Source organism: Poeciliopsis prolifica, unplaced genomic scaffold (assembly GCF_027474105.1).
Source record: "Poeciliopsis prolifica strain line A6 unplaced genomic scaffold, Auburn_PproV2 SCAFFOLD022, whole genome shotgun sequence".
Lineage (NCBI taxonomy): Eukaryota > Metazoa > Chordata > Actinopteri > Cyprinodontiformes > Poeciliidae > Poeciliopsis > Poeciliopsis prolifica.
The window spans coordinates 1,761,969-1,778,413 of record NW_026562397.1 but is presented as its reverse complement, the minus strand read 5'-3'; the positions used below and the strand labels follow the sequence as shown (position 1 = coordinate 1,778,413).

The window sequence follows — 16,445 nt, the reverse complement described above, 5'->3', positions numbered from 1 at the left end:
GATGGAAAATTATTTTGGGGGGGGTATTCAGTTTTGACAGTAAAATCATCATCACTGCATGATTTATCAAATAAATGATCAGTACTGTTCATGTTTCATCTGATGAATTGGTCTCCTTCTGTCTCTGCGTGTTCATCTGCCTGGTTCTCCGTCTTTCACCTGAAGCTTCATACTGTACATTTGTTTAAAACATACAGTATGTTTTAAACAAATGTATAGTACCTGTACCTGATAAATGCGTTTAAATCAAATCATCACATTGGAGGTAGAATGAAGTGGATGTAAAAAGATAAATGCTTCAACTTCAAAAATACTTTTATTGGAAATGAAATGTTGCTATAAGTGATATTGACTCAGATTCTTCAGAGTTAGAGATGGATGAATGAAACTCAGAGGTTATCAGATCAAACATCTGCTGTGCCAGGATAATGTAACAGAACAGACCAAGCATCCCACTCTGCATTACCTCATGAAATTCATCCAAGAGCATGGGAGACCCACTGCGTTCCCTGAAGACGCCTTGGGCGAAACAGGATGGGTGAAAATCCTGCAGACATGGCTTGAAATACTCTTAGGACGGTTGAAAATGCAATTACAGGCTCAAAGAATTGCCTGGGGGAAGTGTGCTGTCCATGTGAGCTGCTAAAACCTCTGCTTCAGGCCCCTTTGTGTTGTTGCGCTGAAACTGGAAGACAAAACTCCTGCAGTTTCACACCTTGTGGTTCCCGGCAGCAGAAAATGTGATCAAATCTTTTCATATTAGTATTATCTCTGATTTCAGCAGATAAGCTACAGGCAGCATTCTTAAGCACAACATTCTCCCACCAGCAGCGTGTGGCAGATAAATGGATTTGCTTTAAGGCACCAGAAGTTCAGTGAATATAGTTTTGCAGTCAAAAGAGCAATGGTGGAGATTAGAGATTCTTTCCCTCCTCCTCTCCCCTCATCCCCTTTTTTTCCTTCCAATTGATGGAAAAAGACCAAATCCCTGCTTTGTTTAAATGGTTGATGCTCGACTGTTTTAGATGACTGTCTGAATGGGAATTGTGCTTTATAAATACGGCTCACTCTGCAGTGCCGTGAGGCAGCTATGCCTGCGGCCTTTCACTGTCTGCCAAGAAGCACATCGTCCATAATGTGCAGCCTACGCTTGATACTGTGGAGCTGAATGGTGAAAGACACAGGAGAACCAAAGCCCTGAGACCTAATGATGCAAACATACCGAAAAAAAATCCACCACAAGACTTCAGTCAATTTGGCTGTAAACACACACTTTAGAACAACTTCTGGGCTCAAATGAGAGTCAGACATTGTGAGGCCGGATGACCTCCATGGACAAATGTTAGTCATAAAGTTTACATTTGAACCTTCACCCTTCAGATGCACTTTTTATGTCACAATGCTTCAATTTTATGTGAACTTGAATTTTAGGTGGTGAAAAATTGGTTTTCTGCTGCCATCTGGTGTTTGCATTTGTCCTTCCACATCAGCAGGAAACTTCCTCTGCAGCCAACGACGAAAGACGCTGAAGAAATGAGTTTGTATTATTTTCACCAGTGCTAAAAACCAAATTTTGGGACAAAACTCAAAATGTGTCTCTTGTGTCAAAACATCCTGTAACTCCTCTGTGTGAAAAAAGAGTTTTCAATTGTGCTGGTTGTCAGGGGCCCTGGTGAGGGCCGACTGAAAGGGCCCTGTTGGACAGACAGATTTAAGGAAAGACCAACAGTTTTCACGGACTTCCAGTGTTTTTCCCCATCAATCGCAGCTCAGTCTGTGAAAATAGATTCTACTGTAACAAACTCAGCCCAGATGAAGACCTAATGAATTAAATAAGACCTGCAAATATGTTTCAAATAGTAAAAAAATACATATATTTTAGTTTAAATAAATTACGATACAAATTCATTTTTATGACACAGCGCATCACATAAATTAAACAATGTACACCACATGGAAATGCTGGAAGGTTTCTCATGGCTCCTCTTACAGTAAATTTCTGTCAATGTGTTTTTAGTATTTGTATTTATGTCCAGATTTAAGGTTTTACATGATGCTATGCACAGAGCTGCAGCTAGAGGGACAGTCACTCTGACCCACAGACCCTCTGGTACTGGGGAACTAAAGTCATCCTGGTACTGGGGAACTAAAGTCATCCTGGTACTGGGGAACTAAAGTCATCCTGGTACTGGGGAACTAAAGTCATCCTGGCACTGGGGAACTAAAGTCATCCTGGTACTGGAACTAAAGTCAACCTGGTACTGGGGAACTAAAGTCATCCTGGTACTGGGGAACTAAAGTCATCCTGGCACTGGGGAACTAAAGTCATCCTGGGTGGTGACGCAGCTCAGAAAACTGCTGGGTCTTAAGTTTGTGAGCCAAGTCTTTCTGAACTGGCCCGAATGACAAGGATGTCATATTTAAGAGAGAAAAAACTCATCAGTGAGCTGAAGAAATTGCAAATAAAGAAAAAAACAGCTTTATTAAGCCCAAATGTGTTTGTAACTAAAATATGGATACATAAGAAAGAAAAAAAAAGCTTACTGTTGAAATAACAGCTTGAATAGAGTGTGTGTGTGTGTGTGTGTGTGGGGTCTTACACATATAGTGTTGTGTCTCTGGTTCTAATGGCTCCAAAAGACCATCAGGTGGGCATTGCATATGTTAAAGGGCCGGTATTACATACAATTGACTGTTTTGGGCTGTACCTCATGTTAGAATGTTATTCTCTCATCAAAAACATACACAGTGTTACTGTGATCCTTTCATGCATGTTGGAGAAATCCTTTAATCTCCCTTGGCAACCTTTCAGCTGTGCAAATCAAACTGAGCGTCGCCTCGAGGGCAAGGCTCCTCCTCTCAGATGCAGTTTTCAAGCTTCCACCTTACAAAGCAGCTCCTTCAGACTAGCCTGCAGCAGTTAGCAAACACCTGGTGCAACTGCGCATGAGATGAGCTTATTAAACGAGCTGCTTCTCACTGCAAGGCTGGTAAAAATATAGCTAGAGTTAATAGAGGAGCCATGTTGTGATGACTAATTTCAAAGTGTTGAATTACAAAGTAACATTTTTAATATATTTCGAAATACACATAGAACTGAGGATAACATAGTTACTTGATTATGATGCTATAAAATGGAACAAATTAGCTGGAAAACACATAATACTGCCCCTCAAATAACATGCTTAGTTAAAATACATATTTATTACAATTGTTTTTTTGAATGTGGAAGTGCCAGTGATGCATGCTTAAACAATTTTTATAAACTCTTCTATTAATAAATTAGAAGCATTGAAGTTTAAAGAAGACAATGTCAGGCACTAGCAGAACCTTTTATTACTAACACTGTAATATGTGTTATGATACAGAAACTACCTGCTTTACAAAAACAAAATGATACAATATCACAGGTATGTACAGTGTAGTAAATATATCATCTCAAATTGTACACAAAATCTTTACAATTATCACACATACTGGATTAAAAACAAAACTCAGACTACTCAGAACATACTCAAGACAGATTTTGCATAACATTAAAAGAACATGCCACATTTGGATTTTTTTTTTTTCATCTTTACAAAGCAATGACCCATTTAAACTTAGTGCAAGTCATCCATCTGTTTCAGAAGTCCTGGGTATGTAATCTGTTCTTTAGTCAGTCTCAGAGAGCTGCCCTCAGATTCTTGTAGGTCAAAGGTGAACATGTTGCATGTTTCAGGAAGAAATCCAGGCATGGCGCTTCAAGTGTGTTAGAGCGAAAACTGGGCAGTCGACCATTAGAGCCAGGTGAAGGGTGTTAGCGCTTCCTTTGCTCTCTGCTAGGTCACTGCTGTTTCACAGCCTGTCATGAATGCTAGTTAGCATAGCCACCAGTGACGGCGGATAAACAGCTTTACTGGAACGCTAAGGTGTCCAGTAACTTGTGTACACATTTAGCAGCATGTACCACAAGGATGATTGACAGCACTGAGGCCTTTCTGATTGGTTGTTTTTGACTGGGAGCGGTGGTGGATTTCTCAATAGCAGTTACTGCGGGGGAGGAAACTGATCTTTTCACAGATTATGTCTCACAACATGGTGACAGTTTGAACAAATATGTTAAAAAAATAAAATAACATTTTTGTAAAGTTACATACTGCAGCTTCGACTCGTGATTCGCCATAAAGACACTGCTGTCCTCACAGACCCAATGACTGACATGAACACGTTTGGGTGTGATGGTTAAGGGGTTGGAAACAACCAAACATTCACAAACTAAGTCACTCAGTGTTCTTGAGTCAACACTGAGTGACTGTTTCTGTAATTCTGACATCAAACACACAGTGATGGGCATAATTGAACATTATCTGTGGGTCCTAAACTTGCATGCACTAATCACCGACAGCTCAGACTAAACCTGATGCATATGTTCCAGGTAGAAGTAGCCAAGATCTGTGCAAATGTATAAATGAAAATGGTGGGAACTTGATTCAACCACAGGTCGATAATTACACTTCAGTCTCTTAACACACATTATGGCAACTGAATCAAACCTCAGGGAACCTTTTCACCTCGTCTTTAAAGGAGCTCCCTACCCATCTTCATGCTGACAAGGAGCAGTTTTAGAATACTATTTCCATTTCCCCAACCCAAACTCAGCTTCACTGAACGTCATACTGTCATGGTGCAATTCTTTCATCTCAGCTGCTTGTCTTAAATCTTTCTAACCTGGAGGAGGACAGCAGCTACCAGATGCTCACTAAAAACATAAGAACTGAACTGAATAGCAAAACCTGGGTTCTGAACATTTGAGAACCCTGAACTATCTGCAGTGGCATGTTAGACTCTCAGTATTATCCTGCCACAAACCTAACAGCTATACAGAAAACGCAGACCAAGATGAAAGTTTAATGAGATAGTCGTCATATTCCTGGAGACAGTGGAGTGTGAGGGGGAAGTGGCGATGGTAAACGATGGAGCACAAGCACGGAGAATGTCTTCTGTTCTATGAGAACATGTAGATGTTCTAAAATATAGAACATGAAGATGTTCTCATATGGAACATGTGCTGCGTTTGCCTGGCCAGTCTCCATGATTATGAATTTGTGAACTTGTTTTTGTTTTGGTCATCTTTACGCGTTCTATACAGAAGTCAAAAACAAACACAACGCTGAAAAACAAAAAGAACAAAACAGAACCAACACGGAGATGGTTAGGAAACAATATTATTATTGTTTGCTATCTGTAAACAATAGATAATATTGCCTGTCGATGGCACAAAAACAAAAGCAAGGAGGTGAAAACCAAGGCGACTCGCTCCCCGGGTCGGCTGCAGAGCTGTGGGATGGGTCACCTCCGTTCCCCAGTGAGTCGTTTGCTCTGTTGCTAATCGGAGGGGAAAAGCGTTTGGAGAGCTACAGATTATTGCCCTTTACACAAATCTTGAATAACACGATTTTGCTGCTAAAAATTTATCATTGGAAAAACAGAAAAGCAATGAAACCAAAAATATTTGCAGGTATTTACATGGTTGTATTTTTCATAGTGTTTTGTAATAATGGATAAGTGTTAAAAAAGAAAATATATATATATATATATATTTTTGGAAAGTGTTTTGAGAACAGGAAGATTTGTGTAGCATCATCTACTTCTACAGGAGTAAATAGTGTCAGGCATCGGGGTTAACTGTTGTTTGACCGTCACCGCAGGCAGATCATGGCAGCTTGATATGAGTAGCCTGTCTTCATAATTAGTACCTGTTTATTGTGTCCAGCAAGGTTTGACTTTTACTTTACAAAGTGTACATATAGAAAAACACATACAAAGGCACACCATAGAGAAAACAGCAAATTTAGCATAAAGGACTGGATGTACATCATCAGTCTATGTCAAATATGTACAGGATAGAGAGCAACTGATATGTCCAAGCGGATCGAGTATGTTGGTCCCATCACTCTGCGCTGCTCTCATGTTGTGTATCTGACTGACTCAGACCCAGGAACTTCAACTGCATGTCCCTCTGTGTCCGTGTCAACGTAACGCTGTAGTGTCCCCGCCGTCACTTCCTGCAGGTAGGAAACGCTTTCACACAGAACAGAGTGCAGTTCAGAAGCATCTCCCATACCTTTTGCCGTCAAAGAATGAGAAGAGAAACACCTCCGTTCAGTTCGCACTCCTTCTTTTGCTTGTCTTGCCAATGCAGCGAGGATGAAGAACAAGGAGAAACTAGAGTGTAAACAGAGAGCGCAGCGTGAAGGCTGGCGGCTCGGCCTGCAGGGGCAGTCAGACTATTTTCTTAATGCTGGGTCTCTTAAAGCTCCCCGCACTGCGCTGCTTCTGGACCTGACTGGCTGACCCGTGGCGAATGCGTCCACCACTGGACAGAGCAGAGCTGGGGGACAGCTGGACATTCTCCTTATCCACACCTGGAAGAGCAAAGAAAGGACAGATGCATTCTATCAAAAACAAAGTGTACGACTCCCGCAATGCAAGCGTGATGACCTAGATATAAAACATCAAAATCAAATGACTACATGACCTCGTTGACGGACAAAGAAGAAAACATGATGACTTTTATGGTCATGCAAATAGTTTAAAAAAATTATTTTCACAACTTACAAGCGAAATTTTATGGCAAAGTTAAATTCATAAGTAAGCAAGAACTGCAATCACAGCAGCCTTGCAACATAAAAGTTAATCCATGAAGCTGCTTCTGGAACAAATCATCTGCTCTGTAGATAATCCCATCATCTCTGCTTTGGCAGATTGAGGAGACAATCTGTGTTATGTATGCCATCATACTGCACACCCCTGGAACTTTCACCCCTTTACAGTCGACTTCAGAACTGCTGTGACGGTTTACCATGTGTATTTGGAGCTCAATAAAACTGAAGATCCAAAAACATTAAGTTGTGAATCCAGTCAGTTGTATATATATATTTTTTAATCCAACCAGAAAATAACCTTTAAAGGTTAAGGAGGCCTAGACCAAAAGAAATATTCAACTCTGAAGCAGGTCTGACTGAGAGTGTGTATTTGTGTTTGGGTCACACCTGGGGAGTGTTGTGATGTGGCCAGTGAGGTCATGGAATTTGACAGGTTCAGATTGGCAGTGATGCTCAGCTGGCTTTGGCTGCTGGGAGGATACGGGGATGTGGGAGTTCGTAGTTGTTCCTCTCCTCTCTCTTCATCGGCTGTGGGCAGGTAGCTGTCGATCAACGCTTCCAAAAACTTGACAATCAGCTCAGCATAGTCTGGGATCTGCGTTTGCTGCAGGGACGGAAAAAAAAAAAAAAAAAAATGAGTGCTTACAATGCGGACAGTTGGCCCAGTGTTGATTCAGAACATCATAAAAATATACTTCCTGTTACTCAGAAATGCAATAAACAATGTAACATCAACCAGACAAAAATGGGATCCAGTTTTAAAGCCAAACAATACAATGGGATTTGGCTCAGTTGTAAATGCGCAGCCAGAAAATCTTTTACTATTTCTGTAACATTACAAACCTAAAATTACGTTATCTCAATTATTTTTTAGATCATGCAATTTATCAACACTTTCTAAGAATATTAATGTCACTATCTTGTTCAATCACCAGACCTAATGTTTTATGAAACTTTTGTTTGGTTATAATAATGAAGCTCACAGTTTATTAAAGATCTTATTAAGGTCACCAAACTGGAAAAAGTTGTAACATAAGCAACTTTTGCCTCTGTGTAGAAATGAAGTCAAAGTATAGAAATGCAGCTGAATACTGTGTATTTATTACTCACTAAAATCTCCAAAGCAGAAGAGGCGTGTTTGTTTTCTGCGTTAGCTGCATGTGAATTTGACAGTGCATGCACTTCCTTCTTTTATCGCTATACCAATTTAGCAGCACAAGTATTGCATAGCTCTAAGGACGCTCCAGAACAAAACAAAGACACAACATGAAGAGGAAACCTCCATACCTTAGAAAAAGGTCCAGCAAACCTCCACAGCCCATTAAAGCCAAAGCCTGTTCAATAAAAATGAATGAGAGACAGGTGACAAACGTATCCACTTCAGTTCACATGACTTTAGAAGACATTCCATCTGTAAAGATGCAAAGACAACAAAATGTCATACTTTGTAAATATGAAGGCTGGTACTGCGGGGGGGATTCCTCGTGGTACACCACGCTCTGTACGATGCCGTGGACGGGGTTCAGGAGGTTGATGTCTTGGCACATGGACAGCACAGTGTTGATCTTGGAATCCAGTAAGTTATAACTGAGGAGGGCACATATAAACATGTATCACCAATAGGAAGTTGACTATTGAAATGTGGCAATATTTCAATATTGCCACATTTCATGCTTGAGAATTTTTAGGCGCAGCAGTAAGCAGGCTAGATAGAGGCAACACTGGTAACTCTTATTTTGAAAGGTAAGTTTAGTAAAGAACAAAAAAAGGAGACAAAAAGCAAAACCAGACAAAAAAAGACACAATAGTTTTTCTTTTTACAGTATGCAAATGAGGGTGAAAGAAAGTCTAACTTTAATGAGCCTGCATAGCATGGAATGTGAGAAAGGAACTCAAAAACAAGCATCTCCGGTCAAAAGTCAAGTTCATGACCAAGGTCATTTCAAGTGAGAAATACAATATTAGAACTTACACAACTGGAAAAACCTTAGGAAACACAACACTGGCTTCAGCTAAGTACTCGTACAAAATGCGTTGGTCGAAGTCATCTGTGGTGTACTTAACCTGGGTTGCCTGGAGAACAGAAGAAGAACTTGAAAAGTTTGGAGGCACCACATCATCTCTACGGTGCCTGAGCTGGGGAACTCACCAGCACAGTGAGCAGCAGAGCCTGGATTTTCGGGTCAGTCAGCACCTCCTCATCCAGCAGAACATTGGACTCTGAGACAGACACCTTTCGCAGGTGAGAATTTCCAATTCTTTGCGTCTCTTTACCAGAAACAATAAAGATCAGAATTACAAACTGCTTGTTTAGAAAAGAGAAAAAAATAAATTAATTAAAAAATAGAAAACACACCAAAGGGGAATCGAAAGAAGTTCTTTTTTAATACTGGGTGAATTTTGCTAAGACAGAACAAATCACTGCAATTCTGTCAAGTTACACAATAAGTGTTTGTTTTAAAAGGGCTTCAAATAACGCTGGGCCTCAGGGGCTGAAGTGAGTCAATAGAAAATAAATGATTTTTTTTGTCACACGTCTTACGTTGTTGATGTGTTTGGTGTGGAATTGTGTTCAGTTTTGTTACCGATCTCGTAGTCATTTTCTGCTACACGCCTCATCTTCGGGGGGGTCGTCATCCCCGCCTCCATCTCTGGCCTTTTTGGTGCCTTAGAGTCTGATATGAGATGATCAAAGCTCTTCCTAGTACCTGGAATAGACAATGTATTCATTGGACAACCCAACTGAAGAGCCACATAAATCCAATTAGATATATAATATACATTTACACAAATATACATATGCAGTCATATATTTTGCATGTTTGCCACACTTCAACATTTCAAAAAATCAAACCAATTTAAATATTAATGAAATAAGGTAAGGTCATTTTATTTATATAGCAAATTTTCAGCAACCAGGCAGTGCTTTTCATGAATTTCTAAAACTAATACAACAATTTAATACAAAATGAAGTTTTTAAATGAAGGTGTTTTTATTAAGAGAAAAACATCCAAAACGATGTGGCCCTGTGTGAAACTATGAACTACAATACTGTTTTAACGGGGAGGCAATTAGGTTGCACACAGGGCCAGGTGGGTTTGTATTTTTTCTCCCTCAATAAAACACTTTTTGAAGCGTCAAACATGCAAAAAAAGGAAAACAGGAGGGAAACAAACCTGTTTGGTATTTGACTTTATTTGACAGGATGTGCATAACGCTGACATGACACTGACATAAATATTATGAACATGAAGGAGTCTTCATGAATGTTCATGACTCTTGTCTTGAAGTGTCACAAAGTAAATAATGACACTTTTAATGGGCTTTTAACTTTGCATTGAAAGTCTTTATGAATGTTTATGACTGTTGTAATGAAGTGTCATTTACCAATCAGGAGAAACCAGACATGAAATGTCATTTGACACTTCATAACAACAGTCATAAACATTCATAAAGACTCATTCATCGTCATAACAGGTGTTATGTCATGTTAATGACAGTGTCATGTCAGTCTTAGGCACACACTCTCAAATAAACTTCTTTACACCACACACACACCCACACACAAACACACACACACACACACACACACACACACACACACACACACACACACACACACACACACACACACACACACACCATATCATACATAATATGGATTCTCTTATGTGGGAAAGAATAAATACCGAGAAGCTTCCTTGTGTTGGCCTGTGATGGTTGGCCCATGTCCAGGCTCATGGACTTGCGCGTTCGTGGGCTTATCTGGCCCATTGTGGGGTAATGATGGGTAGTAAGGTAGCGCTCTGAAACCTGAGGTGATGTCCATGGCTGAGTCTCTTGCACAGTTCTGAAAATAAAACATTGTGAGCAGAAATGCAGCATTTCATTTATTCTGCTCCGGTGCATCACGTGAGGGAATAGAACAAAGTCCCATTTGTGAGCACACCTGCATTTGGGGTTGGTGATGTGACTGGTGTACGTCTCCATGGGGACAGGGTCCACAGACAGTTCAGAAATAAGCAGCGACTTCCTGTGTTTGAGGCTACATCGACTTCTGACTTCTTCTGACACAGTCAGCAAGGCTGCAGAAAAAGTGCATGTAAAAAAAAAGTAATCTCTGTATGAGCAAAACAAGCTGAATATGAAGTGCGGTCATTGTATACGTGTCTAACAAACCTTAACAAGGCTTTCAGAACCAAGACAGCAGCAGATGATCTAATCATAGAAAACTGTTGATGTGTACCGAGCAATAACTATTTTTAGCTGCAAGTTCATAGAAGTGCACAACTTAGTGAAACTTTCTTTACGCTCAGGCCACTTTAGTGTGGGCTTGTCATCAGTTTTAGAACAATATCATGTAGCAATGAAGGTGAAGATCTGAAGAATGTATTGCATGTTGGTTTTTACCAGCTAAATAAGCCACGCTCTGAGTGTTGACCTCAAACTTGTCACATTTCAAATGTTTGCTTGTTAGAGCCAACAGCGTGTGCAGGATCCGCACTGTCCTGGCCACGGTGGTGGGAGACGGGTGTCTGTAGCCTGCAGGGACAAAAGCAGAACATGATAAATATAGATGACCTGACGGTAGCAAAGAAAATGCCTCTTAGCTCATGAACGACAATTATTCACAAACACTGCAGACGAACTGATCAAAAGTCAACACATTTATTCCTGACTTAGGATTTATCTACATTCACGGTTTTTCCAGTGATTGATAAAACAATGAAATATTAGTCAAGAAAGTGAAAATGCAAACGACCTTACCTTTGAGTAAGTGTCCCACTAATGCAAAGTTGAAGTTAGCACTAAAATTGAGGCCCACAAAATGATCCATTTGCTTACAGTGCCATTCTAAAGGACGCCTAATTTCCATGAAAACTTCCTCTGGACTCTGAAGAAACAAACAACAGATTTGGTTAAAGTGCTCCATATCACCATGTCATCTTTATTAATAGGACTTTTCTTTAAATTTTATACAAGTGGTAAAAATATTGCATTTCAGCATGTCAGTTCATGAAAGTGATTCATGTAGAAATTTGTGAACAAAACAAAGTTCTAATAAGTAGATCAAAATGCTTCAAGTGTGTGAACATTTCATTGAAACAACTGCAGTAAACTCAACAGAGGAAGAAGAGACATTCTTCTGGCTGAAAACAAGCTGGCAGCTATTTTAAGACAGTGAGCCCTGTTGTTATTTTCATGCATCTATTCTTTGACCTAAAAGAAATGCAGACAAGTTCTCTGACAATGTTCTCTGTCTTATGACAAATTTTGACCACGAGGCATCAAAGTACACAGATGTTATGACGCTGCTTCTGTCATTCCTTGTAAGCTCTACCTTGTCATTGAAGATCCTCATTGTGTCAAGAGTGTGAAGGTTCTGCTCCAAGAGGGCAGTTCCGGCAGAGTACAAGTTGACTTCATCCAGCTGCAGCACAGCTACTGCCACCCAGAACAGAGCTTTGTGCATCGGAGAGTCCTGCAAACACGTCCGTTCACACAGGAAGCAAATCATTTAGCAGCAACAATGACAGCAACCCCTTACCAACCACTTCAAAAAATGTAAAACTGCAAAGCTGTTTTAGTGACAGCTCATAAACTGATCATAGTAAAATTGAAGATTTTCTGCTGTGTCACAGATAGACGTGTTGCTCTCTGTGTGAGGAGATTTATCTGTCAATCTAACTTCTCTGAACAGATGTTACAGTCAAATAGAACATCTGGCTTTTATACTCGAGGTAAAAAGGATTCTGTAGCCTCTCATCCCAGTGGAGAATGTATCTGCAGGTTTATGGGATGAATGTGGGGTTTCTGGGATATTCTATTGATGCGTTCTCACCAAACGTGTTTTGAGCGTCAGGCACATCCGGGTTACAATCAAAGTCTAAGTGGAGGCGAGTTTAGATTGCATCAGAATCACCAAAGCCGTTGTTTTTCGTTGCCAGCCTATTAATTTGACACACTTGACGCGTCAAACGCTTCAAATTGCGCTGCACTAGTCGCTCGAAACACGCTGTGACGGGCAACCAGAATATAGTTTAGAGTTCCAATATAAATTATGACAAAATCTGACCAATGCAAGATCATGAAGACATTTTTTCATCATGACAACTTGTCATGATGACATGAAAATAAAGGCCATTCAATGTGGCAGTAGAAATGGCAGAATAAAGTGGCGACTGGCTCAATTTCATACCTTGCTGAGTAGAGGCTGCAGCTTGGTCAGAGCAATCACAGTGGCCTCAATTAACACTTGGCTGTTGTAATTGTCGGGTCCCTTCAAACAGCTCTCAAGACCCTAAAACAGTCCACAGAAAAGAGGGAGACATGCCTATGAGACAGAACTGATCACAGGGCAGCACATAAAGTCAGACTTTTTAGGGATGTAGGAGAAACACCAACAGTCACCATATAAACCGTTTCTAACAGCAGCAAAATATTCTTTCGCCATGAGAGTAGTTCTAACAAATACAACATACTGTATAATTTAGTATCTCCATTACTGACTACATTCAGATATTAATCAAAAATGAGAAGTAAATCCAGCCACAAATAAGCTTGTCTGTTTTTAAATCTAATGATGCAGAATCGAGTCCAAAAGGAACAAACTGTCACCGGGATCAGAAAACCAATCGTGCAGCTACTCTTTATCTGTTAAAAGCTATTTGGTTGGACTTTCATGACATCACTGACTATATTCTGCCAACTTGCAATGCCTTAACAAGCACCGTCTATCTGGACTATCTGGTCTATCTGGACTCTATACATACAGAAAGAAGACGCCGTGACATTCTGTCACACTTAGAAAAGAAGAGAAACTAAACAAGTCCTTCTCATTGACTTCAGCTCAGAGTTCCATCCAATCATTACACAGGAGCTGGTGAAAAGAATCTCCTGATGTTTTTCACCAGCTGCTGTGTAATGAACAAGGTGTTGTCATGTGTTGTCTGGTTCAGTGCTTTGTAGGCTCAGCATTTCTTTGAGATAGTTGGGAGAATCGGTGTGAAGAGAGAGGAGGATGGAAGTGATATGGTTGTTTGTGCGCTCTCATCAGGATCCTAGTTTTGGATGAACTGGAGCCTCTGCAGGCTCTTTCTAGGAATCCTAGTGAGAAGTGCTTTGCAGTAGTCCAGTAAAACACATTTCAAGCTAACCTGTGGTTCTAGGTTGCCTACATTACAAAATCTACCAAATGATTTGAAGTGGGTAGGAAAGTGGAGTCATTTGATGATTAGGTCAAAGTTTAAGGATTGGTTTGTACTGCAGTATGATCCTAACTTTTGGGTTGCTGCAGCACGGCATGATGATGGATCAGACAGTGGAATGGGACACTACTGTGACTGATCTTACCCGGTCTATGCTGAGCAAAGGGCTGGCTTTGCTGAGGATTCGGATGATCTGCTTGATCTGGCCATGAGTCACCCTCTTGCTGATGCAGCCAAAGACCACGAGGGCTCTGGGCTGTAGGGAAGGGTTGTACTGGAATGCAAATCTACAATCCAAGCACAAAGATTAGATACCTCAAAACTTAAGCAAAACTATATACATTAAAAAATATATACATCTATATATCTTAGAAAGATACATACTTTTGAGCAAGCTCTGTCCATTGGTCTAACCACTTACAAGTTGGGATGTCTCTCATACAGGCCTGGAGTCAAAAGAGAGAAATAATACAATAAGCATACATGTAGTTATGTGCTCTTGAAGAAAAGTCATACAGTATATGTAAACCAAACTATTATTGTGGCAAACAAAAGGATAAAATGAGAATTAAAGAAATATGGTGGTAAATATTTATTCAAAAAAATATTTTCTGAGAATCAACTACTATGACAAAGAGACCAAGTTCTGCTTAATAGATGCATAATTGTCTGTCTGACCTCCATAATTTCCAGTAAGGCCTCAGTTACGGTCTCCAGAGAGGACAGAGCGAAGGTTTCCCTCTCGTAGGAGCCTGGTGAGAAGGAGCGGTCCCTGTAGCTGGAGCGGAAGGCAATGACGGCGGCTGATTTGACTTTGCTGATGCCAAACAGCAGATAGAACTTTGGCAACGAAAACTCAGTCAGGCTCAGCCTCAGAACCTGCTTTGTCTCCTCTGTAATGATTTAACACAACAAAACAAGTTTCTTATTTATTAGTTTGTGTAAATTTTGTGTATTTTTTGACTGAGTTTTACTTCAGGTCTTGACTTTAGAAAAGCTTTCAATATCTAAATATCAGCAGACAAAGGTGATTGTTGTTTACCACTGAAGCTGAGCTGTGAACAGGTGCACAGGGAGTGGATGATGTTGATGACTAAACCATGGGTAGAGGCTCTAAGGGACAGTGGCCCAGTGGCAACTAGTAGCGTTACTACATGGAACAGGTATGGCAGGTGGGCTGCAACATCCAGAGAGTTGTTAAAGGACAACATGAGCATATAGCGGGCCAGGATCGCAATGTCATCCCACATGAGGTGCTGCTCCAGCGTCGGAGTTGGTGACAGGCATGTCTTGTCTATGATCTTACACATCCGACCAATAACCTGCCAAAGAAAAAGCCAACAATTAAACCTTGAAAGTCACGAACAGGAGCAGACTACCTCGTGTAGTTACTTTGACAGTTGAGAAAAGAAAACAACAGAGAACCCAGAATCGTCCTGCTGCAAGCCGACAGTGGTACCAACTGTGCAGCCCAGTAAAGGTTTCCATTAAATTAAATTCTTAGACCCAATGCTTAAGAACAGAAACTACACAAAAATGTCATTTTTTCCCCACTATAATGCACCACAATATCATATGAATTTTTGTATTATTTATTTTTAAATGACAATACCTAAGAAAGGCCCAGATCAGCTTATCCTCAAGAAAAACTAAAAACTAAGCAACTAGGTCTGGTTGAAAACGGCTGAACAAGTCTGACGTCATTTCATGTCTTTGCTATGTCTTGTTACATCTGCATGTCGGTACTTAGAGAAAGAGGTTATTGACAGGATAATTCAGCTGTTATGTTGGGCTATTTGTTAATAAATTCTCTGGAAAAAAGTGGGTCAGTGAAGAGTTTCTTCTGTTCAGAATTAATTCATTTCAAGTTTGACTTCCCCAATTTAAAGAAACAATTTTAATTGTTTTTAATGCTTACATTAGTCAAATATTTGTGCAAATTATGTTCATCTCATATGCACCATGAAGAGGCCATTTTGTCAGGTTAAAAAGACCCTTTGAAAATAATCTTTAAGCAAGCATTAGAATAAAATCTTTTTTCAAAAAACAAGTATATATATATATATATATATATATATATATATATATATATATATATATATATATATATATGTAATTTATGTTTCATCTAGTCAAAATTCTTGTTTTGAAAATATATATTTTTAATTAGTCTAATGTAATATTCTAATTTTCAATGTCATGTTTTCAAAATCATCAATAAATGATTTGTTATTACACACCTATGTGTGTAATAATCTGTATGTGATTCCAGGACCTTCCAGAATAAAGGTCTTGAAATAAATGGGCTTTTCATTTTCAATAAGATTCTAATTTATTGAATGGGTCAGTATTGTAAAATACTTTAAAAGAATGTTGGACTAATAAAAACAAATGCAAATACACATTAAAGATGTGTGGTAAATGATGCACATGACAATGCAACAGCTCTTCCATCTGAAGAAGAAAAAAAGAATTGATTCAAATCTTTGGTGACAAAGAGTTCAAGGCCAGCAGACAATGCTCCATTGTGCTCAGGACATTGTCCTGGAATGACAACAAACAGTAAGCCATCAGATAACACTAGAGTAA

At 39.7% G+C, this 16,445-nt stretch overlaps 1 protein-coding gene across 3 annotated transcripts in view; it reads right to left on the bottom strand.

The window, feature by feature from the left end:
- Positions 1 to 3,318: 3,318 nt before the first annotated feature.
- nf1a (neurofibromin 1a) overlaps positions 3,319 to 16,445 on the bottom strand; it is a 73,427-nt gene continuing 60,300 nt past the window's right edge. For all 3 annotated transcript variants that reach the window (XM_055045707.1, XM_055045710.1, XM_055045709.1), the window contains 17 exons: positions 14,899 to 15,178; positions 14,535 to 14,749; positions 14,241 to 14,302; positions 14,002 to 14,143; positions 12,848 to 12,949; positions 11,990 to 12,130; positions 11,416 to 11,542; positions 11,059 to 11,190; positions 10,598 to 10,733; positions 10,338 to 10,498; positions 9,233 to 9,355; positions 8,797 to 8,915; positions 8,620 to 8,720; positions 8,092 to 8,234; positions 7,935 to 7,981; positions 7,035 to 7,251; positions 3,319 to 6,407 (listed from right to left, as the gene is read on the bottom strand). In XM_055045707.1, the coding sequence (XP_054901682.1) occupies positions 6,265 to 6,407; positions 7,035 to 7,251; positions 7,935 to 7,981; positions 8,092 to 8,234; positions 8,620 to 8,720; positions 8,797 to 8,915; positions 9,233 to 9,355; positions 10,338 to 10,498; positions 10,598 to 10,733; positions 11,059 to 11,190; positions 11,416 to 11,542; positions 11,990 to 12,130; positions 12,848 to 12,949; positions 14,002 to 14,143; positions 14,241 to 14,302; positions 14,535 to 14,749; positions 14,899 to 15,178 (2,391 nt within the window). In that variant the 3' untranslated portion in view covers positions 3,319 to 6,264. The remainder of the gene's footprint in view (positions 6,408 to 7,034; positions 7,252 to 7,934; positions 7,982 to 8,091; positions 8,235 to 8,619; positions 8,721 to 8,796; positions 8,916 to 9,232; positions 9,356 to 10,337; positions 10,499 to 10,597; positions 10,734 to 11,058; positions 11,191 to 11,415; positions 11,543 to 11,989; positions 12,131 to 12,847; positions 12,950 to 14,001; positions 14,144 to 14,240; positions 14,303 to 14,534; positions 14,750 to 14,898; positions 15,179 to 16,445) is intronic.